Genomic DNA, 27711 nt, shown 5'->3' with positions numbered 1-27711 from the left:
CCCCCCCCAAAAATTCCCTACATTGATTCCCTAATCCCACCCCAGACCAATGATCTGTTTTCAGTCTTTTATTTATTTATTTATTTATTTATTTATTTATTTATTTATTTAGAGACGGAGTTTCACTCTGTTGCCCAGGCTGGAGTGCAGTGGCATGATTTCTGCTCACTGCAGCCTCTGCCTCCTGGGTTCAAGTGGTTCTCCTGCCTCAGCCTCCCAAGTAGCTGGGACTATAGGCACATGCCACCACGTCTGGCTATTTTTTGTATTTTTAGTGGAGATGGGGTTTCACAATGTTAGCCAGGCTGGTTTCCTGCCCTCAGGTGATCCGCCCGCCTCAGTCTCCCAAAGTGCTGGGATTATAGGCATGAGCCACTACGCCTGGCCTGTTTTCAGTCTTTTTTTTTTTTTCTTTTTTTTTTTTCTTGAGACAGAGTCTCTGTTGCCCAGGCTGGAGTGCAGTGGCGCGATCTCAGCTCACTGCAACCTCTGCCTCCCAGGTTCAAGGGATTCTACTGCCTCGGCCTCCTGAGTAGCTGGGATTACAGGTGCACCATGCCCAGCTAATTTTTGTATTTTTAGTAGTGACGAGGTTTCACCATATTGGTCAGGATGGTCTCAATGTCTTGACATCGTGATCCACCCACCTTGGCCTCCCAAAAAGCTAGGATTACAGGCATGAGCCACAGCACCCAGCCTGTTTTCAGTCTTTATAAGTTTGTAATCCCAGCATTTTGGAAGGCTGAGGCCAGTGGATTGCCTGAGCTCAGGAGTTCGAGACCAGCCTGGGCAACATGGTGAAACCCCGTCTCTACTAAAACACAAAAAAATTAGCTGGGCGTGGTGGTGTGCGCCTGTAATCCCAGTTACTTGGGAGGCTGAGGCAGGAGAATTGCTTGAACCCAGGAGACGGAGGTTCCAGTGAGCTGAGATCGTGCCACTGCACTCCAGCCTGGGCAACAGAGCGAGACTCCATCTCAAAAAAAAAAAAAAAGTTTGTTGGTGCACTGTTTTGCCCCTTTTCATTGCTAAATCATTGGCTTTGACCAACTGATGGACATTTTGATTGTTTCCAGTTTTTAGCTATTATGAACACTTTTAGCTACAATGAATATTTGCAACAAATCTCAGTGTGGACGTATGTTTTCATTTCTCTTGGGAGTATTCTTTGGAGTGGAATTGCTGGGTCTTACGGTAAATTTATGATTGACTTTTTTTTTTTTTTTTTTTTTGAGATGGAGTCTCGCTCTGTCACCCAGGCTGGAGTGCAGCGACGGGGTCTTGGCTCACTGCAAGCTCTGCTTCCCGGGTTCATGGCATTCTCCTGCCTCAGCCTCCCGAGTAGCTGGGACTACAGGTGCCTGCCACCATGCCCGGCTATTTTTTTGTATTTTTAGTAGAGACAGGGTTTCACCGTGTTGAAACCCGGAGCCAGGATGGTTTCGATAACCTAACCTCGTGATCCACCTGCCTTGGCCTCCCAAAGTGCCGGGATTACAGGCATGAGCCACCATGCCCAGCCTATGATTAACTTTTTAAGAAACTGCCAAACTTTTCCAAAGTGAGTGTACTCTTTTATATTCCCACCAGCAATGCATGAGAGTTCCTTATACACATCCTCACCAACACTTGGTGTAATCTGTTTTTATTGTAGTCATTTTATGTACGTATGTGTGTAGTGTTTTTATTTTTATTTACTTATTTTTGAGATAGAGTCTCACTCTGTCACCCAGGTTGGAGTGTAGTGGCACGGTCTCAGCTCACTGCAACCTCTGTTTCCCAGGTTCAAGTGATTCTCGTGCCTCAGCCTCCCGAGTAGCTGGGATTACAGGTGTCTGCCACCATGCCCAGCTAATTTTTGTATTTTCAGTAGAGACAGGGTTTTGCCCTATTGGCTTGGCTGGTCTCAAACTCCTGGCCTCAAGTGATCCACCTGCCTCAGCCTCCCAAAGTGCTGGAATTAAAGGTGTGAGCCACCACGCCCAGCTGTGTGTAGTGGTTTTTTGTTTTTTGAGATGAAGTCTCGCAGTGTCGCCCAGGCTAGAGTACAATGCCGTGATCTCAGCTCACTGCAACCTCCACCTTCCGGGTTCAAGCCATTCTCTCACCTCAGCTTCCCAAGTAGCTGGGATTACAGGCATGCGCCACCATGCCGGGCTAATTTTTGTATTTTTAGTACAGACGGGGTTTCATCATGTTGGCCATGCTGGCCTCGAACTCCTGAGCTCAAGTGATCCACCCACCTCGGCCTCCCAAAGGGCTGGGATTACAGGTGTAACATGGCCCGGCCCCGGCCATGTTTTTAACTGCCTTTCTCTAATAGCTAATAATGCTGAGCATCTTTTTGTGTGTTTCTTAGCCATTAGTGTATCTTTTTTGGTAAAATATGGTTTTTTTTTTTTTTTTTGGTCCATCTTAAAATTGTTTTTTGTTTTGTTTTGAGAGAAGCACTCACTTTGTTGCCCAGGTTAGAGTGCAGTGGCACAATCATGGCTCACTGCAGCTTCGACCTCCCTGGGCTCAGGTGATCCTCCCACCTCAGTCTCCCGAGTAGATGGGACTACAGGCGTATGTCACCATGCCCAGCTAATTTTTGTATTTTTTTGTAGAGGTGGGGTTTTGCTATGTTGCCCAGGCTGGTCTTGAACTTCTGAGGCTCAAATGATCCACCTCAGCCTCCCAAAGTGCTGAGATAACAGGTGTGAACCACCACACCCAGCTAAAATTGTTTTAAAATCTTTTCTTGAGTTTTGAGAGTTTTTATGTGTTAGGGATACCAGTCCCTTATGAGGTATATAATTAGCAAGTAGTTTCTCCCAGTCTGTGACTGTGACCTTTCTTTTTTTGAGGCAGGGTCTCACTCTGTTACTTAGGCTGGAGTGCAGTGGTGTGATCATGGTTCACTGCAACCTGGAACTCCTAGGCTCAAGGGCTTTTCCCACCTCAGCCTCCCAAGTAGCTGGGTCTACAGGTGTGTTATTGTGCCAGGGTTAATGTTTTACATTTTTTGTAGAGATAATGTCTCTACAAAGACACCATCTTTGTTGCTGAACTCCTGGCTTCAAGGAATCCTCCAGCCTCAGCCTCCCAAAGTGCTGGGATTACAGCATGAGCCACATCCAGCCTATGACTTTTCTTTTCTTCTTTTTTTGAGACGGAGTCTCACTCTGTCGCCCAGGCTGGAGTGCAGTGGCGCGACCTCCACTCACTGCAAGCTCCGCCTCCCAGGTTCACGCCATTCTCCTGCCTCAGCCTCCCGAGTAGCCGGGACTACAGGCGCCGGCCACCGCACCTGGCTAATTTTGTATTTTAGTAGAGACGGGGTTTCACCGTGTTAGCCAGGATGGTCTGGATCTCCTGACCTCGTGATCCGCCTGTCTCGCCCTCCCAAAGTGCTGGGATTACAGGAGTGAGCCACCGCGCCCGGCCAACTTTTCTTAATGATACCTTTGTAGTAAAAGAGTTTTTAATTTTAATAAAGTTAACTTTTTTGTTTATTGTTCAAGCTTCTAGTGCTGTGTCTTAAGAACTCGTTGCCATAAAGCTGTTCTCTTACGTTTTTTTTCTTTTTCTTTTTTCTTTTTTTTTTTGAGATGGAATCTCACTGTGTCACCCATGTTGGAGTGCAATGGCACGATCTCGGCTGACTGCAACCTCTGCCACCCTGGTTCAAATGATTCTTCCGCCTCAGCCTCCAGAGTAGCTGGGATTACAGGCGCACGACACCACGCCCAGCTAATTTTTGTGTTTTTGTGAAGACGGTTTCACCATGTTGGCTAGGCTGGTTTACGTTTCTTTTAGAAGTTTTATATTTTTGGCTCTTATATTTAGTTTGTGATCCATTGAGTTGATGTTATGTATGTATGTATGTATGTATGGTAGCGTTCTTTCCTGTCTTTTTTCTTTTTGCATATGAATATTCAATTCTATTTAATTTGAAAGGATTGGGCAGGTACCTTTGAGCAGTGCAAGTACAGAGCGGCACTGCCAGCAGTCAGACTACACGAGGTAGAGAGCCGACCGTGGTGAGCATGTTGGTGTTCGACAGTGAGCAGAGAAAGGATGGACGATTACGGAGCGCGCTCGTCTCCAGTCAGCGTTTTCTGGAAACACCGTCCGCCAGGGCGGGGCTGTTCCACGCCGGGGGCGGCGCGGGGGCTGTTCCACGCCAGGGCGGTACTACGACTCCCAGCATGCACCTCGCGGCCGGCCCTCGGTGGAAGCGGGAACCCAGGCGGACCTGGGAGTGTGGCAGCGAGGAAGGGGCAAGCCACGGACTGTGGAGCCGAGACTCGCTCCCGCCACCCTTTCTCGAGGCTGTGGCCTCCGCGAGGGCCGAGCGGGCCGCACCGCCGGCCGTGCGACTGCCCCAGACACGGCCCCGGCTTCTAGCCCGCCTAAGCCTACCTGTCGGGGGTTGCTGACTCGCTTCCTCCCCGAGTTTCCCGCGGGAACTAACTCTTGAAGAGGACCAACCGCAGCCCAGAGCTTCGCAGGCCCTGCCAACCACAGGCGAGGTTGAGAGCCGGGCGGGCCGCGCTGAGAGAGCGTCCCATCTGTCCTGGAAAGCCTGGGCGGGTGAATTGGGACCCCGAGGGAAGCAGAGGAGCTCGGCGGGGTGCGGAAGTGCCCAGGCCCCTCCCCGCTGGGGTTGAGAGCTTGGGCGTGCCAGCTTCACCCTTCCCAAGTCCGCTTCAGGTGTCTGGGCCCAGCTTCGGCCACCATGTCCCGCCAGACCACCTCTGTGGGCTCCAGCTGCCTGGACCTGTGGAGGGAAAAGAATGACCGGCTCGTTCGACAGGCCAAGGTAACACGGTTGGTGGCACCCTCGGTTTGCAGCCCCAAGATCCCTGAAAGCGGGTTTGCAGTGGATTTACCCCAACCGATGGGGAGGGGCTGAGCTTGACCAAAGAGCCAGAAATGACTGGAGAATGCATCCCTTGCCACTGCTGCAAGGGGAGAAAAAAGGATTGATCCTCAATGACAACCTCTCCCTCATGTGGCAGGTGGCTCAGAACTCCGATCTGACTCTGAGGCGACGACAGTTGGCTCAGGATGCACTGGAAGGTCTCAGAGGGCTCCTCCATAGTCTGCAAGGTAAGCAGGTCCTCCCCAGGATGGTCACTTCCCCTCCTCCATAGCCAGAGACTCATCTGCTCCTGCATTTCTGGCATTGACATAATTGCTCAGGGGGCAGGGAGTCCTGTTTAAGGCACAGAGGGTACTGGAGTGAATCATCTTTGTACAGGCAAATCCCTCTCTTCCTTACGCACAGAGTGGCATTTGAAAAATGATTTCCAGGATGGTCTGATCTGGATAACTTTTTTGCCCTTTCCAGACTCTCTGTCCAAAGGTTGGGTTCTTTTTTTTAATCCTTAGCTAATCGGCTGGAGGGTGGGTTCTTTATTTTGGCCATTTTTGGTTGGAGTGGGGTGATCTCTGGGTTGGGATCTTATTTGGAAGATCTTCCATGGGGGAGCAGTCTGTAAGACCAACATTGTTGCTCCAGGGCTCCCTGCCGCAGTTCCTGTTCTCCCCTTGGAGCTGACTGTCATCTGCAACTTCATTATCCTGAGGGCAAGCTTGGCCCAGGGTTTCACAGAGGATCAGGCCCAGGATATCCAGCGGGGCCTAGAGAGAGGTGAGGGCCAGAGATTGTTCCCGATTCCCCTGCCAGCTTCAGTCTGGGTTTAAGTTATTGCAGGGGGATGGGAGGATCAACAACATCTGTCACCTCCATGGAGAGAAGTGCCCTTCTCTGTACTACTCAGACCAGGTTGAGGTATTATTATTGTGACCTTTGGGGTCCTACAGGAGAGGAAAGCCAGAGTGTGTGGGGAGATGGAGGATGAGGTCCTACCTCAGCTGTGTGTGTGTCTGTGTGTGTGTGTATACTCTACAGTGCTGGAGACGCAGGAGCAGCGGGGGCCCAGGTTGGAACAGGGGCTCAGGGAGCTGTGGGACTCTGCCCTTCGTGCTTCCTGCCTTCTGCCAGAGCTGCTATCTGCCCTGCACCGCCTGGCTGGCCTGCAGGCTGCCCTCTGGTTGAGCGCTGACCGTCTTGGGGACTTGGCCTTGTTGCTAGAGACCCTGAATGACAGCCAGGTAATAGGGAAAGTGACCTGAAGCTGAGGGTCTCCTCCTTCCTTCCTCCTCCTTTCTCTCCAGCTGCAGTAGCATCATCATGTACTGGACAGGCGGCTGGGTTGGTGGTCAGAAAACCTAGATTCTCTCTGGGACTCTTGGGTGACCTTGCCCTGGTTGGTCTCTCATTGTGGGGATTCTCTTAGTATTTTTTAAAAATGGGACAGGCATGGTGACTCATACCTGTAATCTCAACACTTCGGGAGGCTGAGGTAGGAGGATCACTTGAACCCAAGAGGTGGAGGCAACAGTGAACTGTGAGCTATGATCATGCCACTGCACTCCAGCCCTCTAGCCTGGGTGACAGAGGGAGACCCTGTCTCAAAAAAAAATAAAATTTTTTTTTGGGGGGGGATAGGGATAGGGCTCTAGTGATCTTGCTGAAGTCACCTCTCAGCCTTAGTCTCCTTACTGGTAACTCAAATATGGTCCTTGCCCTGAGTGAGGAGCCACGCTAGAGTAGTAGATCATCACTGCCCCAGGTTTTTCTTTCTTTTTTAAATCCTTGCCTCATAGCTGTCTATCTCTTAGAATTGGGGGAAACCACAGGCATTATGCATAGCTTCTTGCTTTGTAAGGGTAGCTTAGGCCTGTGTCCTCAAGGATCAAGAGGACCCTTGAGCTCAAGGTCTAGCCATGATGGAGATAGGAGAAGACAGGGAGGTTGTAGGCTTGGAGCTTCTGGTTGTCCTTCTTTCCCCAGAGTGGAGCCTCTGAGGATCTGCTGTTACTTCTGAAAACTTGGAGTCCCCCAGCTGAGGAATTAGATGCTCCGTTGACCCTGCAGGATGCCCAGGGATTGAAGGATGTCCTCCTGACCGCATTTACCTACCGCCGAGGTCAGCTAGCAACCTGACTCATCTCTTCCTCTCTTAAGTGGTCCTCCAGACTTATGCCCTCTCTTGTACCATTCAGTTCCATGGGCTTCTTAGACCCTTGTCCCCCATCATGACCCCTGCTCTATAGGCCTCTCCAAGCTCACACCCTGATTGTCCTCAGGTCTCCAGGAGCTGATCACAGGGAACCCAGATAAGGCACTAAGCAGCCTTCATGAAGTGGCCTCAGGCCTGTGTCCACGGCCTGTGTTGGTCCAGGTGTACACAGCACTGGGGTCCTGTCACCGTAAGATGGTAAAGACAGTCCTAGGGTGGATTGGGGAAACCACAAGCATTATGTATAGCTTTTTGCTGTGTAAGGGTAGCTGAGGCCCGTGTCCTCCTATCCCTCTAGGGAAATCCACAGAGAGCGCTGTTGTACTTGGTTGCAGCCCTGAAAGAGGGATCAGCCTGGGGTCCTCCGCTTCTGGAGGCCTCTAGACTCTATCAGCAACTGGGGGACACACCAGCAGAGCTGGAAAGTCTGGAGCTGCTAGTTGAGGTAGGGAATTGCCAGGTGAAGATATAGGGTGGAGAATTCCTGAGGTGCTTGTGTTGGGGTGACTTGACTAGTCAAGATCCAAGTATAAGGAAGTATGGTTCCCAAAGATTATAGATACAATTTTTTTCTTTCTCTTTTAGGCCTTAAATGTCCCTTACAGTTCCAAAGCCCCACAGTTTCTCATTGAGGTAGAATTACTACTGCCACCACCTGACCTAGCCTCACCCCTTCATTGTGGCACTCAGAGCCAGGCCAAGCACATACTAGCAAGCAGGTGCCTGCAGACGGGGAGGTGAGGTTCCCCTTGCTCACTTGAGCTTCTCTTCCCACTTCTGATGCCTCCCCTGGGGTGTGACTCTGCTTTTGTTCTTGTGACTTGGGGGATGAATGAGGCAGTGGAAGGACATAGGTCACCACTACTCAGCCTCCTACCTTGCTTCTAGACCTGAACTGAGGACTCTTCACTAAGACATTAACCCCCACTATCTTTGACACTCTGAAGTCTCTTCCCCAGTCAATTCTGTAACGGGTAGATCTATACTGAGCCAGAATTGGAGCCCTAAGACCTTCCCTTCCCTCCTCCTCCTCAGGGCCCATGAGCATCCCTCTGTTAGCTAAGAGAGAACATTCTCAGGACCCTTGCAGGGCCCTGCTAGGGCCTAGGGTGAGGCTTATGGGCTCTGACTCCTTAGGGCAGAGGACGCTGCAGAGCATTACTTGGACCTGCTGGCCCTGTTGCTGGATAGTTCGGAGCCAAGGGTGAGTGTGTCTTCAAGCTTCTCTGCAGTGGGGTAGAAGGGTTGGTGTCCCCTTTGGAATAGAGGGGGATTTTGTGTTTCCCTCTTTTTTTTTTTTTTTTTTTTTGCAATTTTTTGTTTTTCCCTCTTTTCTGTCTGTCCAGTCTGGGGGCCCAGGACTCTGCATGGTACCAGAGCCTGGTGAAGAGGTTGGGGATGGTGGCTTATGCCTTTGAAGACACTGCCTCTTCTTCCCACTCCAGTTCTCCCCACCCCCCTCCCCTCCAGGGCCCTGTATGCCTGAGGTGTTTTTGGAAGCAGCGGTAGCACTGATCCAGGCAGGCAGAGCCCAAGATGCCTTGACTTTATGTGAGGAGTTGCTCAGCCGCACATCATCTCTGCTACCCAAGATGTCCCGGCTGTGGGAAGATGCCAGAAAAGGAACCAAGGAACTGCCATACTGCCCACTCTGGGTCTCTGCCACCCACCTGCTTCAGGGCCAGGCCTGGGTACAACTGGGTGCCCAAAAAGTGGCAATTAGTGAATTTAGCAGGTGGGCCCGGGGTCCTAGAAGGGGTGTGGAGGGATGATTTTCTGATTGGGACCTGAGTTGGTGAGCTCCATGTTCACCTACTCACCCTAGAGTTTCTGAAATTGATTCCTCTTCACCCCTGTTCCGTGTCCTACTTCAGGTGTCTCGAGCTGCTCTTCCGGACCACACCTGAGGAAAAAGAACAAGGTGATCTAGACTTTCAGTTTTCCTCTTACCTCCTGGAAGTGGTAGTGGTGGAAGGGGGTTCCCTTTAAGGTGTCCCAGCCCACCAGGAGACTTAAGAGAAAGGGACTGTGGACACAAGAAGAAATAGAGGAGGATTTGGGGTTTTGGTGACTGTGAGGCTGGGAAGACACTTCTTGATTTTGGGAGTGGTCCCCAGGGGCAGCTTCCAACTGTGAGCAAGGATGTAAGTCAGATGTGGCACTGCAGCAGCTTCGGGCAGCCGCCCTCATTAGTCGTGGACTGGAATGGGTAGCCAGCGGCCAGGATACCAAAGCCTTACAGGACTTCCTCCTCGGTGTGCAGATGTGCCCAGGTACGTATACTTGCATGACATCAGCTATGCATAGATGTGCAAGGACAGAGAAGCTCATGGGAAATACTTAGGCATAAGTGTACGAGTGATGTTCTCAGACAGGAGGGGTGATGTGGGTTGTGCTATATACACCTAGGGATATATCCAGGTGTTCAAACATACACTGTGTATGCAGGGCTCCCAAGAGTTCCCTGATTTCCCCAATATCCTCAGACACAAAGACCATGACTCTGCTGGGGTGGGTTGCACAGGAGTAGGGGGCAGATGATGGACACTGGGATGGGAATGGTTGTGAATGATCTGCCCCTGCTTCCATATGTGAGTGTAGGCAAGATACTTCCTCTCTCTAGGCCTCAGTTTCCCTTTTTATAAAACAATGCCTAAGATTATGTCAAGTTCTAAGATTCTGTACTCTGGGCTGGGGCTACAGGTAATGGAGACACTTACTTTCACCTGCTTCAGACTCTGAAGAGGCTAGATCGGAGGGATGAGGCCACTGCACTCTGGTGGAGGCTGGAGGCCCAAACTAAGGGGCCACAGGAAGATGCTATGTGGTGAGGCTCAGGCCTGCTGGCTTGGGGCTGAGGGGCAGTTGGTGTCCTAGAGTCCTTGGACCTATTGTGGGTGGTGAACACTGAAAGAGGGGGCATGGCTGCCCAGCTTTCTGCCAATGTTTCACCCTTAGGCATCATCCTTATTGCTCTCCAGGTCTCTCCCCCTGTACCTAGAAAGCTATTTGAGCTGGATCCGCCCCTCTGATCGGGATGCCTTCCTTGAAGAGTTTCGGACATCTCTGCCAAAGTCTTGTGACCTGTAGCTGCCACGTTTCCAAGAGCTTGAGCTGGGGCCCCATTGGGCTGTCTCTCTGTGGGGAGGGCTTTCTGCTTCACCATCATTAGGAATGTGACCATTCCTATATAATTTCTGGACTGGTGAGGTTGGTGGTAGGCCTGTGAAATTTGCCCTAGTTACTACCATTCTGGTTTTGGAGGAAACAATCTCTGCCACCACCAAGTCATTGGCTTCGCTCGAGGCACCTTTTTTCCTGTTTCCCCTTTTCTTTTGTCTAGTAAAATTTCATATTTATCTCTTGTCTGCCTACTACATATACTTGCGTGGGAAGGCTCATGACCGTCTAGGTCAGTGCTAGTTGTCTATGATGCCCTTTCCTGACATCGTCTACCTTACAAACTTGAAGTCTGGGTATGAGGAAAGGGCTACAATAATCCTTCCTTAGGAGGCAGTGGCTTTAGTCCTTAACATTGCCTAAATGCAGAGCCCCAAAGCCCAGGACAGTGACAATGAGTTGGGTCTGAAGGGTGGTCTAGATAGGCTTCTCAGGACAAGAGCAGGTACCTGATACTTAGAGACAGGCAGATTTCTCTCAGAGCGACTCTCATTCCCTTCCTAATTCCAAATTCTAGAAATTGGAGTCGTCTCAGTCAAATGTGTCTGTGTGGCTAGAAGGTGAAAGGTGAATTGAGTTGGCATACCACCAAAAGCTAGCTGCCTGTTGACTGCAAACAGGGACCCCTGTTATTTGGGGCTTAAGGATTTTCAAGTCCCAACATACACAGTTTTCTTGCTAATTTGGGTTCTACTGAATTGGCTGTGTGTTCTTTGGTTGCCCTTTGACTTCTCTGGATTTGAGTGCCTTATTATAATGTATTAATATTAATGACGGGAGGAAGAAAGGCACAAGCGCTGAGAAACTGCAAAGGTGTGGGATTGGGGTTACCAGAGGGTGCAGTGACAATGGGGTAGGAGTGGGGTGCTAGTCACAAAGTTCAGAGTAGGGGTGGTTGGAGGCAGCGTTGGAAAGGAGCAAGAAGGGTCAGGGTGGTGATGGCGTCTTAGAGGATCCCCAGGTTTTGGGAAAAGATGGATGTATAGGTTACCACAACAGGACTAGACTAATACAAGGGTTCAGTCTATTGTGCCACGTTCTTCTAGGAGGATAAACTCCGGAGCCAATGAACTGGAGCCAAGTGGGAGAGTCCGCCTCTAAGGGATTAAAGGGTCTCCTTTCACAAGTCGATCTCGCCCTATTCCTTTCGTTGATTGGCTGAGAATTCCAATCCGTCGAGGAAGCGTAGCGTTGCGGCCAATTGACGTGGCGTTACTAGGCGTGTCGCATCACTGAGGCGGGAGCCAGGCCGCAAGCGAATTTCCTGATTGGTTGCGGTCTGCGGGTTGCTGGGGAGAGGCACGGAGAGGCGGGCGAGAGTCCGCAGGACAGACGCTGATTGGCTGAGGTGGGAGCAGCTTCCCTTCCGATGATTCGGCTCTTCTCGGCTCAGTCTCAGCGAAGCGTCTGCGGCCGTCGTTTGAGTCGTCGCTGCCGGTGCCACTGCCACCTCGCGGATCAGGAGCCAGCGTTGTTCGCCCGACGCCTCGCTGCCGGTGGGAGGAAGCGAGAAGGAAGCCGCTTGCGGGTTTGTCGCCGCTGCTCGCCCACCGCCTGGGAGAGCCGAGCCCCGGCTCAGTAGGTCGCTTGCCACCGCTCGTAGCCGTTACCCGCGGGCCGCCACAGCCGCCGGCCGGGAGAGGCGCGCGCCATGGCTTCTGGAGCCGAGTGAGTGTGCGCGCGCCGTCCGCTTGCTGCGGCGGCGCGCCCCGGGACCCGCGGCGCTGGGTAGGCCTGGCGGGGCCTGGCCGTGGGCGCGTCAGAGAGGTGGAGACCAGGAAAGAGGGAAGGGGAACTAGGGAGCGAGTGGGGGGCCGTGGACCCGGCAGGCCCGGCTGGGCCAGCTGCGCACCCGCGCGCCCCCTAGGCGGGGCTTGCGTTGGGCCCGGGTCGGAGCCTGGGGCCGGATCGTGCTGTGTCATGCAGGCCCCGGCCCGCCCGATTGGCTCTCTTGGAATGGCCGTCCGGGCCTGACGAGGTCTTCCGGCCCACACCGCCGGCGCGGAACCCCGGGGCCTTGGGGCGCCAGTCTGCAGTCCTGCCTACCACCCGCCGAAGGCCTTAGGTCCCTGGAGAGAGCAGGCCCCACGAGCCCGAGGCCCCAACCGGGCCCGGTGGGCGTGGACTTTGCGCCATGTGAAGGCCTCAGGAGCCCTGCCACCTAGGCGGAGGCCGGGGTCGGGGAAGGCCCGGCGAGCTCAGGGAAGCTCACAGCCGCCTTTTTGGAGCCATGTCGGCCGGTACAAGGTGGGCATCCTCTGTGTGTGATCTGAGTAGTGAGGGACTGTTAGGGAGAGGGCGAGCCCTACCTTTCGCTTCTGGTGTTCTTACTTTAGGCCTGTTGTTCATATTAGAAAGTTTGAGCCAGTTTTCCTTAATGTTAGGATTAGTGGGTGGGGAGAAAAGAATTTTTCTTTAACATTTTAGCTTCTTGCTAAAGTTGGAATCTCAGTTCGTGTTTTGTGCGCCTTTCCAGATTTCCAGCTTTCGTGATGTGCAGTTTTGAGTTGCACCAACTCTTCAAAAACAAACGTGCGCGCACCGCTTTCCCCAGCTAGCTGTATTGAGAAATTATCCGGGCTATGGGGCTTTCTGACCCCACCTCCATCCTCCAGGAAAGCGTCAGATAAAACTTGGCTACCTACCTCAGCCGATTCAGAATAGAGCTTTTAGAGGTCTAAAAAAAAAAAAAAAAAAAAAAAATACCAGCCCAAGGAAACTCTTCTATGCAAATTATCCTTCCTCTTGAAGAGGTATTTTTTGAAGTGTGTCCTTTTTCTCAAGTTTCTGATTGGGATAAAGTAATTACTCAGTTGCTTATTTAAAAGGGTCACTTATTCTGAAAGTGTTCTTTTGGTTTATATGCAGTCAGCCTTTATTTTCAAAAGTAAAAATCTAAAATTCTTGGAACCTGGAATCACCAGCTGTTTCTAACTTCTTGGTCACCTTGATGACTCTTAGCGGAACCCCCTCCAAGTCCCTTGGAGTCCCCTGTGCAGTTCTGGAAAGGGATTGACTCATACAGAAGACTGGAGAATGGTCCCAAAGAGTGTCCAGAACTGCTGTTGGCCCATGGTCAGGCCGAATTCACTGTTTTAGAGATTAACACCTCTGATCTCACTAGATAGATGGGGAATTAGAGGCTTTACCTTAAGAAAAGGGCATACCACTCATCTCCAGGGCCAGAGTCCTGGCTATCCCCATCCTAACGGGATGGTAGGCAGAATGGAGGTTTTCCTAGGATGCAACTTTGAGATTAAAATACAAACTATTGGCTGGTCACAGTGGCTCAGGCCTGTAATCCCAGCATTTTGGGAGGCCGAGGCAGGCAGATCACCTGAGGTCGGGAGTTCAAGACCAACCCGGGCAACAAGGAGAAGAAACCCCATCTCTCTTAAAATGCAAAAATTAGCCAGGCATGGTGGTGGCGCACACCTGTAGTCCCAGCCACTCTGGAGGCTGAGGCAGGAGAATCACTCGAACCCAGGGAGGCAGAGGTTACAGTGAGGGAGATGGCGCCACTGCACTCCAGCCTCGGCAACAGGGAGACTCCGTTTCAAAAAATAAAAAACTATGATGACTAGAGGCATCTGGCATTTTATTTTTCTCCAGTCCCAGTTCTATAAGTCAAGCAAGAAGATGGCAACCCCTGAAAGAGTATTTTGATGGGACAGGAGTGGGAGAGCTCATGGGTTTACATTGCTCTCAGCTGTCGCATTGAGCATGCTTGGCTTCCAGTGTGTTGATAAGCATTGGAAAAGTCTACCTACTCAGCAGCATCGTGCCTAGAGTGGCACACTTTTGGAATGGGGGAAGCAAATTTGAGCAGAGGAAACTGTCGTTAGAAACTAGTTTAGAGGCAGTGGTTAAAAATGCAGCCTATGTGTGAGGGTTAGCAGAAGGCCTACCATTTTGTTCGATGAATGGGGTTTGTTTTTCTCTTGGGTGTATCAGGACCCAGAGATGTAAGAACCCCACAGCTTCCTAGCTGAGCACAGTGTCTTTTCTCTGTCTCTTGGAAATTGTGAGGATATTTCCAATGGGAATACTATTTTGTGTTGTTTTGTTGACTGCAGTATCCCCAGCCCTTAGAACAATGCCTGGCACATAATTGACACTCATGAATTTGTTGAATGAAGAAATTCCTTTTAAAAATTTATTTTCTTTGGCTTCCTTCATTGTCTAGCCTTCCTACTTTGGTTAATGCTTATGTTTTCCTGAGCCTTACTAACAGGAGGCAGCTCTTAAAAAAGAGAGAGAGAGCGCTGGGCGCGGTGGCTCACGCCTGTAGTCCCAGCACTTTGGGAGGCCGAGGTGGGCAGATCACCTGAGGTCAGGAGTTCGAGACCAGCCTGACCAAGGTGGTGAAACCCCATCTCTAGTAAAAATGCAGAATTAGCTGGGCGTGGTGGCGCATGCCTGTAATCCCAGCTACTGGGAAGGCTGAGGCAGGAGAATCACTTGAACCTGGGAGGCAGAGCAGAGGTTGCAGTTAGCTGAGATCGCTTCATTGCATTCCAGCCTGTACAACAAGAATGAAACTCCATCTCAAAAAAAAAAAAAAAGAGAGAACTTGAGTCTACTAAGTGACAGCTGGAGATGGGCTAGGTAATAAGTTGGTGTCACTGTCTGGTGAATGACCCTGTCTTGTAGGAAATAACAAACTGAGTATAGACCCAGTCAACTTTGATTTGGGTGAGAGGGATTTGTATTTGCCCCATGTTTCAGCATTTCTTGGTTTTGGTTTTTTGAGCCAACTTTATGGAATTGTGTGCTTTTGCAGAAATTACTGTGAAGTTCCTTTTGACCTTGAGCCTCTTTCTGGCGGTTTCATGTCTGTTAGTGTTGTTTCCAAATATGATGGTCTTTATGCTTGGCATTCCTTTGGTACTATGGAATGCCCTGGCATCAGTAGGTTTAGCCTATAAGGAGGGTAGCGCCAGTAATTCTGCTTCATTGTCCCCAGGCTTGCTTGGTAGGACTTGAGAGCTCCCTGAGCCTCAAGGGAAGTTGTCTGGCTTACTTCATTCCCTGGAAAGTTAGCTTATGCTTTATACTGTTAATCATGGTGACTGTTAATACCATGTGCCAGCTATTATGTTAAGCATTTTACATTCATTATCTCCCTTAAGACAATAAGCCTCTGAGGTAAGGGTTATAGTCTCTCTTTTATAGAGGAGGACATCAAAGTTCAGAGATTAGGTAACTTGCCCAAGATCACAGTTAAGCAGTGGCAGAATTGGAATTCAGACCCAGTGGGTCTGACTATTATAGAGTTCCTGCTCTTAACAACTCTTCTATAAGTCTAAGACTATTTTTATTTCTCTAATAACTATTCAGTCTCCACTTCTATTATGTCTTCTTGGGGCAGGATCACTTACTTGGAGCCTTATAGCTGGGACACTGATGCTCAAAATACCAGGAGCTGCTGGAATGGGTATTGTAATAATGTATACTAGATACTCCTCCTCGTGACCTTGGCTGCCTTTCCTTCATCTGAGCTCTCTGGTCTAGGGACAGCTTCATCTATTCACTGTTTCTTTCCTAAGTATGAGTTTTAGAGACTGGTGAGGCCCTTGGGGCAGGAGTATCTACTGGGACTGACTCCATTTCCTGCTTCTAGTTCAAAAGGTGATGACCTATCAACAGCCATTCTCAAACAGAAGAACCGTCCCAATCGGTTAATTGTTGATGAAGCCATCAATGAGGACAACAGTGTGGTGTCCTTGTCCCAGGTAAGCTGGGGCCACAGACTAGTCTTTCTTTACTGCACTTACTTGAGGGATTTGCCCAGGTTTCTTTTCTCATTTTGCAGATATTTCTATTTGCAGACTGCAGATAGAGTGGGGTTTACTGGGAATCCCAATCTCCAGGGCTGTTGCTTACTCCCCTTCTGCCCAGTGACCCAAAGGCCTTAACTTTCTTTCCTCAGCCCAAGATGGATGAATTGCAGTTGTTCCGAGGTGACACAGTGTTGCTGAAAGGAAAGAAGAGACGAGAAGCTGTTTGCATCGTCCTTTCTGATGACACTTGTTCTGATGAGAAGATTCGGATGAATAGAGTTGTTCGGAATAACCTTCGTGTACGCCTGGGGGATGTCATCAGGTGTGTGGGGTTTTTGGCTCCACATGGATGGGAGGCCAGATATAGCCTGCATTACAGGCAGTACCCTTGTATTACAGGGAGGACCAAGTTCTTGGAACCTGTCAATGCAGGAAGCCTCCTGGTCATGGGAAGACTTATGCTTCAGGATTGTCTTTAGGTTTTGGTTCTGCCTTCCTGGGACTTCAAAATCCATTTCTGCAGGTCCCTTGAGACAAATTGGCATTCCTGTAACTTTCTTGGTGCCTTTATTTTTTCCTACTAGAAGTGTAATTTATCATGCTTATAGCCTAGCTTAGGATACCACTCGAGGGTGTGTATGTATCTGCCAAATAACCTCCTCACTACTCACTAGTATGTCCAATTAATGGCTTGTGTTGGGGTTGGAATGAGGTGGGGATATGGACATGGAAGGTGAGCTGCTAGCAGGCCTTTTAAGCCCCTAAGTGAACCCGGGAGAGAGGAATAGTTGGAGCCAGACCCAGGATAGTTCTCAATGTGAGTGATTTTGCTTGTTCTTGCATAATTTTAGGCAAGAGGTTACCCCATCTTGGAGTCATCTCTAGCCACTCCTACCCAACCAACCATCAGCTGGCCAGGATCATCTCAGGCTTTTGATTCTTTTTGATGGAGTCTAAGTTTCATGTAGCTTTCTTCTTGGGGGTGCTTAGTCACTTCCTCAAGGTGTTCTGAACACCTGGCTGAGATAATTTTGTTTTTTTCACTTCTGTTTCACTGACTCTGACAATTGTTAGCTTAAGACCTTCCCTTGGAATATTGGGTCACCAGTATTAGCTAGAAGGGGATCATCCTTGGATATCTCACTGAAGACTTTGCATATCTTTGTGGGGTTTCTAAATGTGTGGCTCTTGATTTTGGCTCACTGATTAGAAGTGAGTGGGGCTGTTCCTTTGCCCTCACTTCCACCGTGTTCTCCTTCCTCTCTTCACCTAAAGCCATCCTGCCTTTTCTTTTTCACTTACTATCAGCTATCTGAGCCAGGCCCTTTTGGACACCCAGTGCTTGGGCCCGAAGTGTGGTTGGTAATATGGAGTCTGCTTGTCATCCTCAGCATCCAGCCATGCCCTGATGTGAAGTACGGCAAACGTATCCACGTGCTGCCCATTGATGACACGGTGGAAGGCATTACTGGTAATCTCTTTGAGGTATACCTTAAGCCGTACTTCCTGGAAGCTTATCGACCCATTCGGAAAGGTGAGAGCTAATTCTGAGCTTAAGGATTATTGACTGTAGGGAATAAAACTTGGAACATCTTCGTCTCGTTTTCTTTTTTTTTTTTTTTTTTTTTTAATCTTTTATGCTTTTCTCCTGTATTTATTTATTTATTTTTTTAAGAGATGGGGTCAGCTGGGCACTGTGGTTCACACCTATAACCCCAGCAATTTGGGAGGCTGAGACAGGTGGATCACTTGAGGCCAGGAGTTCGAGACCAGCCTGGCCAACATGGCAAAACCCCATTGTGGGAACCTGTAATCCCAGCTACCTCGGGGGCTGAGGCACGAGAATGGCTTGAACCCAAGAGGTGGAGGTTGCAGTGAGCCAAGACCAGGCCACTGTACTCCAGCCTGGGTGACAGAGCAAGACTCTGTCTCAAAAAAAAAAAAAGGAACGGGATCTCAATGTGATGCCCATGCTGGTCTCAAACTGCTGGGCTCAAGTGATCCACCTGCCATGGCCTCCCAAAGTGCTGGGATTACAGGCATGAGCCATCATGCCTAGTCTCATTTTCTTTTCTTTTTTTTTTTTTGAGACAGAGTCTCGCTCTGTCCCCCACGCTAGAGTGCAGTCGTCCAATCTCGGCTCACTGCAACCTCCGCCTCCTGGGTTCAAGCAGTTCTCCTGCCTCAGCCTCCCGAGTATTTGGGATTATAGGCGTCTGCCACCACGCCCGGCTAATTTTTGTATTTTTAGTAGAGATGGGGTGTCACTGTGTTGGTCAGGCTGGTCTTGAACTCGACCTCAGGTGAACCACTGTGCCCGGCCACTAGACTCATTTTCATATATTTGTATACACACGCATGCAAACTCTGCACACATATTCATATGTCTTACCCTGCTCCATTCCTCCATCCTTCCCTGGCTCCCATCTCTCCCCTTCTCTGTTCTGGGAGAGTAAGCTATCTTTATGGATCTCTGAAGGAGAAGGTGGTCCATTTTGGCTGGGTCAGGGTCCAGAGTGCACAGTTCTACCATTGGTGGTTGTAGTGAAAACTTGGGCTACTTACATGGCAGAAGTCAGAACTCGATAGTCTTCTGACATGTCAGGTTTTGTTGACTGACCTCTTGAGCATTAGAGGGACTCTTCACAGTTTACCTTTCTCCTCTTACCTGCTGCTTATTAACACAGGTGGAGTTGGGGAGAGATAGGGCAATATCTAATGAGTTTGGCATTTTGACCCCAGGGTCTGATGAGTTCTCACTTTGTCTTGTAGTTGACACCCCTAACTGTGCTTGTACTGCTTGCTCTCATAGGAGACATTTTTCTTGTCCGTGGTGGGATGCGTGCTGTGGAGTTCAAAGTGGTGGAAACAGATCCTAGCCCTTATTGCATTGTTGCTCCAGACACAGTGATCCACTGCGAAGGAGAGCCTATCAAACGAGAGGTGAGTTTTCTCCCTGATTCTAGTATCCGATTTCATGATTACTCAGTGTGGCATCACGTGGTAACTGTCAAGACTGGGTGCTCGGCCGGCTGCGGTGGCTCACACCTATAATCCCAGTACTTTGGGAGGCTGAGGTGGGCAGATCACTTGAGGTTAGGTGTTCGAGACCAGCCTGGGCAACATGGTGATACCCCGTCTCTACTAAAAATACAAAAATTAGCCGAGCCTGGTGGTGCACATCTGGAATCCCAGCTACTCAGGAGACTGAGGCAGGAGAATCGTTTGAACCCAGGAATTGGAGGTTGCGGTGAGCTGAGTTTGTACCACTTCTCTCCAGCCTGGGTGACAAAAAAAAAAAAAAAGAGACTGGGTATTCTTTGGAGAACTAACCATCTTTCAAGGGTGAGAGACCTGCCAGCTATTCATTTCTGGGCCCAATTGTTTCTTAGATGTACCTACTGTCAGGAATTTCTAAAACCTAGACTGAATCCAAAATATATAAGTGATTGAAACCATTTTTGAAGTAAAGCTGATGGTGGCTTCAGGCCTCTGCCCATTCCCAGGGTTTCCAGCTTCAGATTTTAGAGACCCCTTCTCAGTAAGACTACGAGTAATGTGAGAGGCAAGGACTGTGCTGGAAATCTTTGCCTTGGGATTTTTGTGGTTGTTCTTTGAGGCTGGATCCCTTTAGAGGAGAATCTTCTTTTTTAAATTTAATTTTTAATGAGATGGGATCTTGCTGTATTGCCCAGGAACTCCTGGACTCAAGCAGTCCTCCCACCTCTGCCTTCCAAAGTGCTGAGATTACAGATGTGAGCCACCATGCCGGATTGAGAATCTTATTATGCTCATACGCTAGGTTTTTGCACACTAGGTAGTGGAATGATTTAGAGGAACTCAACTTTTGCTGATATAATATTCTTGCCTTCTCCTTTCTTTATCTTTTCCACATTCAGGATGAGGAAGAGTCCTTGAATGAAGTAGGGTATGATGACATTGGTGGCTGCAGGAAGCAGCTAGCTCAGATAAAGGAGATGGTGGAACTGCCCCTGAGACATCCTGCCCTCTTTAAGGCAATTGGTGTGAAGGTGAGCATCCTGAGCTCTGGGATCAAGTCTAAAGTGGTGATTAATATCCAGTGTCTAATCCTGGGACTGTTTTCATACATGGCTTTCATTATTGCCTTGGATTAGAGGGGCAATAATATATCCTTTAGTTTACCTAAGGCTCTAAATTCATTAGAGCTGATGGTCTAGACCAGAGTAGGCTAATTAAATTGTCTGTCGTGTGCGTGTGCGCACAAAACACACACACATATATGGGTTTTTTTCACAACTCTTAGAATATAAAAGCCATCATTGTATTAATGGACCCCGTAAAAACAAATCTCACAGTAGTTTGCCAGCCTGACTAGAGCAATGTCACCCAATAGAAGTAAGGAAGTTAAGGAAATTTTCAGAGTGTTAAAGGGTTTTGAGTCTGAAACATTTGAGAACTATTGGTCTAGAGTGTAGCTTCCCAATCTTTTCTATATCATGGAACACACTGAAGATGAAGTTACTCATTTTTCTAGTAGGTGTTACACAAATTCATCTTCTATGTGGACAGTTTACATGTTCTGCTTGTGGATAGGACCATAGAAAGGGTATTGTCAAAGAAGAAAATTGATGATTGTAAGGAACACCATTCCAGTGTGATAAATTCTGGAGGGCATGGTTATTGGAGTGAGTGATCCTCTGGCAATGAAGAAAATAGACCCTGCTCTCTTAAATGGCTTAGCTAGTCTTTGGCCCTTGGTCTGTCTAAAATCGAGCCCTTAGTGTAATGGCCTCTTGCCTTTCCCTAGTCATGTATCTTCAAATACATTTGTACTAGAGTTTCTCTGCCCTTAGTCTCCTATGCAAGTTGCAATCATAAATATTGCCCACTTTCTAGCAGTATTTTCCCTGCTAGTAATAGAAATGATTGTGGCCTAAGGTAAATCGTCTGTTTAGCATTTACTGCTGAGGGCTTATTCTTAATATTGTCAGGGTTGAAGCCTGATTCTCCCCATCTCTGGAGCCCTAGTTAAGCCATTTGAGGGTTTGGGAGAAGGTGGGAACGTAATCACCACTCTGCATTGGTCCACAGCCTCCTAGAGGAATCCTGCTTTACGGACCTCCTGGAACAGGAAAGACCCTGATTGCTCGAGCTGTAGCAAATGAGACTGGAGCCTTTTTCTTCTTGATCAATGGTAAGATACTTGGTTCATCTTATGTCTAGCTAGACCCAATTTTGAACTGGGCTCATGAGCTGGAGCACTCATGGACACATCCTTTTTGCACCCATGCCCTCCTGCACCTTTCTAGCATATTCTGCTTGGGTATGTTACAGACAGATGAGCAACAAAGGGAAGATATTTTACACTGGTGCTCCCTGTCCTACCCCCCTTGAGAAAGATTGTGGACAGACTGAAGAGCAGGAGCAAGCTAGAACGAGAAATCAAAGGGTGAATGCTTAGTGATTTGAGAGAGTTTGGGGAAAATGAACTTCGATCACTGGCTCTTGGAGAATGCTATTTAGTGGTGTGCTATCTCTCCTGCTCTGGCTAGAGCATTTGTCACATTTACACTTCTAGTTCAACTGTGAGAAGAGTATACTGAGTCCCTGGGCTTCTCTCCAGCCTTGCCTGGTGGCTATCCTGGGATAATGGCTGATAGAGGATCTGAGAAGTAGGCATAGGTTACCACCTTCTCACCCAGGACCTGTCTCTGGGCCAAAAAAGCAAGATAACTGATTTTTGGGGGGAATTGGGAAAGAATGTCATTTTGTTATTGCCTCCATTCTGTATCCTTTCAGGTCCTGAGATCATGAGCAAATTGGCTGGTGAGTCTGAGAGCAACCTTCGTAAAGCCTTTGAGGAGGCTGAGAAGAATGCTCCTGCCATCATCTTCATTGATGAGCTGGATGCCATCGCTCCCAAAAGAGAGAAAGTAGGAGCTTACCTGAAGGGATAGTGGGGGGTTGAAAGGCCCTGACTTCACTTCTGACCAGACATCCTGTTCTGGCAGACTCATGGTGAGGTGGAGCGGCGCATCGTATCACAGTTGTTGACCCTCATGGATGGCCTAAAGCAGAGAGCCCATGTGATTGTCATGGCAGCAACCAACAGACCCAACAGCATTGACCCAGCTCTACGGCGATTTGGTAAGGACTCCAGATACTTTTGACCATGTCCTTGCTTAGGTCCTACCTCTCTCCTTCATCTAAGTCACCTAATCCTCTTGAAGCCCTTCACAGTGATTGGATCTGGGGTTCTTTTTCCTTTATCCTGCGTCCTGTCTACAGTGACCATCCACCCTGGTTTTCTGAGACTGAAAGGTTTCCCAGGGTTGAGACTTTTTCAGTGCTAACATTAGGACAATTCTGTGCTAGCTGAGATGGTTGGTCACCCTAGGCTTGTCTCTTACCTCTGGACTAGAAACGAGCCCTGTCTATGTTCATGCACTGTCCCACAGGTCGTTTTGACAGGGAGGTAGATATTGGAATTCCTGATGCTACGGGACGCTTAGAGATTCTTCAGATCCATACCAAGAACATGAAGCTGGCAGATGATGTGGACTTGGAACAGGTGAAGTGATGATGAGGGCTGACCAGGCATTACAATATCTCTAGGCAGTTGCTGGGAACTGGCTAAAGACATAAGGTTTAGATGTGAGGAGATGGGTTTTTATTTCTGGACAGGGGAAAGGAGGTAATCTGAGATTAAATCCAGAAAATTGGAGTTGGCATTTTTCTCACTTGATGCTGCATTTAGAGTAAATCAGAATTGTTGGAGCAGCTTTATTTCTAGGTCCCAAGTCCAGGATTAAGTACTTAAAACCCGGCCCATAAAGGTATTGCTAGTATATATATTCAAGGAAATCAGAGGACGCAGGGATAGCAGTCAGGGGAAGCATTCTATTGTCTCTGAGCCTCCTGCGGCAACTGGGTCTTTGAGGCAGCACAGTAAATAGATCTTTCTCTGCAGGTAGCCAATGAGACTCACGGGCATGTGGGTGCTGACTTAGCAGCCCTGTGCTCAGAGGCTGCTCTGCAAGCCATCCGCAAGAAGATGGATCTCATTGACCTAGAGGATGAGACCATTGATGCCGAGGTCATGAACTCTCTAGCAGTTACTATGGATGACTTCCGGGTAAGGACCACACCCTTGCCTCAGGTACACACATATGTGCTTTGACCCCTCCCCTGGTAAGTCTCATCCCCAGTTTTCCCTCCTTTTCTAGTGGGCCTTGAGCCAGAGTAACCCATCAGCACTGCGGGAAACTGTGGTAGAGGTGCCACAGGTAACCTGGGAAGACATCGGGGGCCTAGAGGATGTCAAACGTGAGCTTCAGGAGCTGGTCCAGGTAGGGTAACTTGGTCCAGGGTGAGTCACTGCCTCAATACATTGTAATTGACCTTGGTGATCTCAGGGTGTCAACACGTTTGCTGCAAGAGATGTGAGAGCACGACTTAGGAACCTAGTGTTCTTAGGTTTGAGGCACTAAGGAGTCTGCTTCTAGAGAAGCTGGATCTGATACCATTGGGTACACCATGAAGTAATGGAGGAGATGCTTCTGTTTAGTTAGGTTTCTTTCACAATGTGGAGGTAGCCTTGAACCCTCTTTCCTTTTCCTCCTAGTATCCTGTGGAGCACCCAGACAAATTCCTGAAGTTTGGCATGACACCCTCCAAGGGAGTTCTATTCTATGGACCTCCTGGCTGTGGGAAAACTTTGTTGGCCAAAGCTATTGCTAATGAATGCCAGGCCAACTTCATCTCCATCAAAGGTCCTGAGCTTCTCACCATGTGGTTTGGGGAGTCTGAGGCCAATGTCAGAGAAATCTTTGACAAGGTGAGCTACAATAGGCTGAGCTATCTATTGATTTGCCTGGGGACAAGGAATAGAGGCTGTTTTTCTTTAAGAGGGTTGAAACCTTCTTATTGCTGGCTGCTCAACTGGACAGCAAGTCACTTGATTTTCTTTCTGAGTTGTGAGAGAGCTGGTGTTTTTTTTTTTTTTTTTTTTTTTCTTAAATTGAGACAGGGTCTGGCTCTGTTGCCCAGGCTGGAGGGCAGTGGTACAGTCATAGTTCACAGTAACCTTGAAACCTGGGCTTAAGCCATTCTACTGCAGCCTCCTGAGTAGCTGGGACTACAGGCATGCTTCACCACATCTGGCTGATTTTTTATTTTTTGTAGAGATGAAGTCTCAGTATGTTGCCATGCTGGTTTCGGATTTCTGGCCTCAAGTGATCCTCCCACCTTGGCCTCCCAAAGTGCTGGGAATACAGGTGTGAGCCACCACGTTTGGCCGAGAGATCTAGTTTTGTGAATGCTTGAATCAATCCATTCCTCCTACAGGCCCGCCAAGCTGCCCCCTGTGTGCTATTCTTTGATGAACTGGATTCGATTGCCAAGGCTCGTGGAGGTAACATTGGAGATGGTGGTGGGGCTGCTGACCGAGTCATCAACCAGATCCTGACAGAAATGGATGGCATGTCCACAAAAAAAAATGTGTTCATCATTGGCGCTACCAACCGGCCTGACATCATTGATCCTGCCATCCTCAGACCTGGCCGTCTTGATCAGCTCATCTACATCCCACTTCCTGATGAGAAGTCACGTGTTGCCATCCTCAAGGCTAACCTGCGCAAGTCACCAGTTGCCAAGGCAGGTGCAGGATCGTGGGCTGTGGGAGACTTGTATGAGTCCTCAGTCTGGTATGGAGTGCTCTTTGGGTTCTGGACAAGATTGCTTTGGGGTTAGGGTTGGTCTAAAGGGAAGGTAGAATTTTTGAGGGTATTAAGATAATCTAGAATCAGGAATAAAATGGGGTGGCCAAAGAAGGGGCAAACTAGTTGGGAGTGCTTGGATGGCCCAAAGATCTGTGTATCTCAAGAGAGAAGAGGCTAAATGCTAAGGTAGCTCTGCTGCTTCTTTTAGGATGTGGACTTGGAGTTCCTGGCTAAAATGACTAATGGCTTCTCTGGAGCTGACCTTACAGAGATTTGCCAGCGTGCTTGCAAGCTGGCCATCCGTGAATCCATCGAAAGTGAGATTAGGCGAGAACGAGAGAGGCAGACAAACCCATCAGCAATGGTGAGTCTGTATCCTTTCCCCAGATGTGCCATTCATGGGGAGCCAGGCAGCAGCCACCACCATGCCCTAGAGTTGAGAGTAGAAGTTGTTGAAAAGATCATCTGAGAAGAATGTTAATAGGGCATCAAAGATAAAGAATACTGAGGTGAATCCATTCAATTTGAAATAAGGCCGAGAAGAGATGGGCAGGCTCCATTCTCTGTCTGAACCAAGCTCCATGAGGGAAATCAGAGTATGAGAGTGCACCAAACAGAGCAAGGTTTTTGTTCTTGTTTTTGTTTTTTTTTTGAGACGAAGTCTTGCTCTGTTGCCCAGACCGAAGTGCAGTGGCACAATCTCGGCTCACTGCAACCTCCGCCTCCCAGGTTCAAGCCATTCTCCTGCCTCAGCCTCCCGAGTAGCTGGGACTACAGGTGCATGCCACCACGCCCGGCTAGTTTTTTGTGTTTTTTTTAGTAGAGACGGGGTTTCACCGTGTTAGCCAGGATGGTCTCGATCTCCTGACCTTGTGATCTGCCCGCCTTGGGCTTTCAAAGTGCTGGGATTAAAGGCGTGAGCTGCAGAGCAAGGTTTTGAACTGAGATGAGACCCATATACCTATCCCTGATGGTTGGGGAAGGGATGGGGTCCACAGACCTCCCAAAATGAAAAGACAAATTCATGTGTGTGTAAGCTCCATAAAGGTAGGATCTCTGTCATCTCACTTGTTTTCCACTGTGTCCTGTGTTACCCTTAATTAATTCATTAAGTTCCAAACGTGGGACTTACTGAATGAGCAAATAAATGGCTTGCTTTCTGTTTTGAAGGGTCTGTGACCGTCCTTCTCTCTCCCATAAAAGCTTAAAACTACTGATGAACTAATCCTAGGAAGCAGTCTCATAAGTCACAGCAATTGGTCTCTCAATGGAAGAGATAGGTTTTGAGCAGGGCTGTGAAGAGAGTAGAATTTGAATGAAGGGAATAAGCAGCCCAAATAATGTGCTCCAGTAGTAGGATTGCAATCATTGGGAAACTCTGGGTATATTTAAGAGTATATACGTCTCTGAAAGTGAGACCACTGGGTAGGATGTAATCCAAATGTGGTAAGCACTGAAAGCCATTGGCATTTCCTTTTAAAGTATTAAGCCCTAGTGATCTGTGTTTACCAACTATAGGAGGTAGAAGAGGATGATCCAGTGCCTGAGATCCGTCGAGATCACTTTGAAGAAGCCATGCGCTTTGCGCGCCGTTCTGTCAGTGACAATGACATTCGGAAGTACGAGATGTTTGCCCAGACCCTTCAGCAGAGTCGGGGCTTTGGCAGCTTCAGGTAACTTGGTTGGGAGCCTTAGACAGTGCTTAAGTTACTTTGGGGACCTACACCAAAAAGGGAATGGGAGTCCTAAGGAAGCTAGAGGGGTAGTTGTGGAAATCTTACACAGGCTCTGTCCTAACCGTCTTTTTTGGCTTTGCTCTTGTACACAGATTCCCTTCAGGGAACCAGGGTGGAGCTGGCCCCAGTCAGGGCAGTGGAGGCGGCACAGGTGGCAGTGTATACACAGAAGACAATGACGATGACCTGTATGGCTAAGTGGTGGTGGCCAGCATGCAATGAGCTGGCCTGCCCGGACCTTGTTCCCTGGGGGTGGGGGCGCTTGCCCAGGAGAGGGACCAGGGGTGCGCCCACAGCCTGCTCCATTCTTCAGTCTGAACAGTTCAGCTACAGTCTGACTCTGGACAGGGGGTTTCTGTTGCAAAAATACAAAACAAAAGCGAAAAAATAAAAGCGATTTTCATTTGGTAGGTGGAGAGTGAATTACCAACAGGGAATTGGGCCTTGGGCCTGTGCCATTTCTGTTGTAGTTTGGGGCAGTGCAGGGAACCTGTGTGGGGTGTAAACCAAGGCGCTACTGCCACCTGCCACAGTAAAGCATCTGCACTTGACTCAATGCTGCCCGAGCCCTCCCTTTCCCCTATCCAACCTGGGTAGGCTGGTAGGGGCCACAGTTACTGGGTAAACGTTTATATAGAGAGTAGGTTGATTTATTTTACATGCTTTTGAGTTAATGTTGGAAAACTAATCACAAGCAGTTTCTAAACCAAAAAATGACATGTTGTAAAAGGACAATAAACGTTGGGTCAAAATGGAGCCTGAGTCCTGGGCCCTGTGCCTGCTTCTTTTCATGGGAAGAACTTTGGGCTACCCGCCACTCCCAAGGCATTCTTCCAAATGTGAAATCCTGGAAGTAAGATTGCACCTTCTTCCTCTCCTGATCAACATCAGTATGATATCTCCTGTTGCCTCACCCTGTGTCTGCAGTATCACTGGATAGGACTGGTGGAAAGGGAGCAACCTGACAGAGCTCCAAATGTGGAGAATATGGCATCCCTCCACCTATATTTGATGTGAACGGTAAGGCTAGGCCTGCAGAATCCCTTATCCTGACCAAAGACTGTGTTGGGGAGGCATTTGAAAATCATAGGGTTGCAAAAAAATACAATCTTATTTGCAGGTGGATATTCTCTGTATTCCCTTTTAATGCATCTAAAAATCCCAAACATCCCCTGGTTGGTGGTCACTTAGAGTTGAACCCACCTTTATTTTATGTACTTTGTTTGATTTAAAA

At 48.8% G+C, this 27711-nt stretch overlaps 2 protein-coding genes across 4 annotated transcripts; both read left to right on the top strand.

The window, feature by feature from the left end:
* The first annotated feature begins 4317 nt into the window (after positions 1–4317).
* On the top strand, positions 4318–11769 carry FANCG (FA complementation group G). Of its 2 annotated transcripts, XM_017865578.1 has the most exons (14): positions 4583–4807; positions 5007–5097; positions 5510–5641; positions 5903–6105; positions 6848–6983; positions 7144–7274; positions 7375–7521; positions 7662–7813; positions 8214–8280; positions 8522–8811; positions 8951–8997; positions 9194–9349; positions 9780–9903; positions 10058–10440. In XM_017865578.1, the coding sequence occupies exons 1-14, from the start codon at positions 4724–4726 to the stop codon at positions 10164–10166; spliced, it is 1869 nt and encodes a 622-aa protein (XP_017721067.1). In that variant the 5' UTR covers positions 4583–4723; the 3' UTR covers positions 10167–10440. The 2 variants fall into 2 exon arrangements, with proteins under 2 accessions (XP_017721066.1, XP_017721067.1); XM_017865577.1 differs by lacking the exons at positions 9780–9903; positions 10058–10440 and adding an exon at positions 11303–11769 and having other exon boundaries at positions 4318–4807.
* Positions 11030–27239, top strand: VCP (valosin containing protein). Of its 2 annotated transcripts, none has more exons than XM_017865575.1 (17): positions 11030–11924; positions 15880–15991; positions 16189–16361; positions 17431–17573; positions 18852–18982; positions 19939–20070; positions 21113–21215; positions 21821–21954; positions 22033–22168; positions 22480–22592; positions 22992–23156; positions 23248–23370; positions 23646–23858; positions 24368–24676; positions 24950–25105; positions 26260–26414; positions 26570–27239. In XM_017865575.1, exons 1-17 carry the CDS (start codon positions 11908–11910, stop codon positions 26673–26675), a joined length of 2421 nt encoding a protein of 806 aa, XP_017721064.1. In that variant the 5' UTR covers positions 11030–11907; the 3' UTR covers positions 26676–27239. The 2 variants fall into 2 exon arrangements, with proteins under 2 accessions (XP_017721064.1, XP_017721065.1); XM_017865576.1 differs by lacking the exon at positions 11030–11924 and adding an exon at positions 11945–12503 and having other exon boundaries at positions 26570–27233.
* Positions 27240–27711: the final 472 nt, after the last annotated feature.

Source organism: Rhinopithecus bieti, unplaced genomic scaffold, assembly GCF_001698545.2.
Source record: "Rhinopithecus bieti isolate Rb0 unplaced genomic scaffold, ASM169854v2 scaffold_82876, whole genome shotgun sequence".
Taxonomy (NCBI): Eukaryota; Metazoa; Chordata; class Mammalia; order Primates; family Cercopithecidae; genus Rhinopithecus; species Rhinopithecus bieti.
Note: the sequence above shows the minus strand (reverse complement) of the source record. Positions and strands in the feature narration are given on the sequence as shown.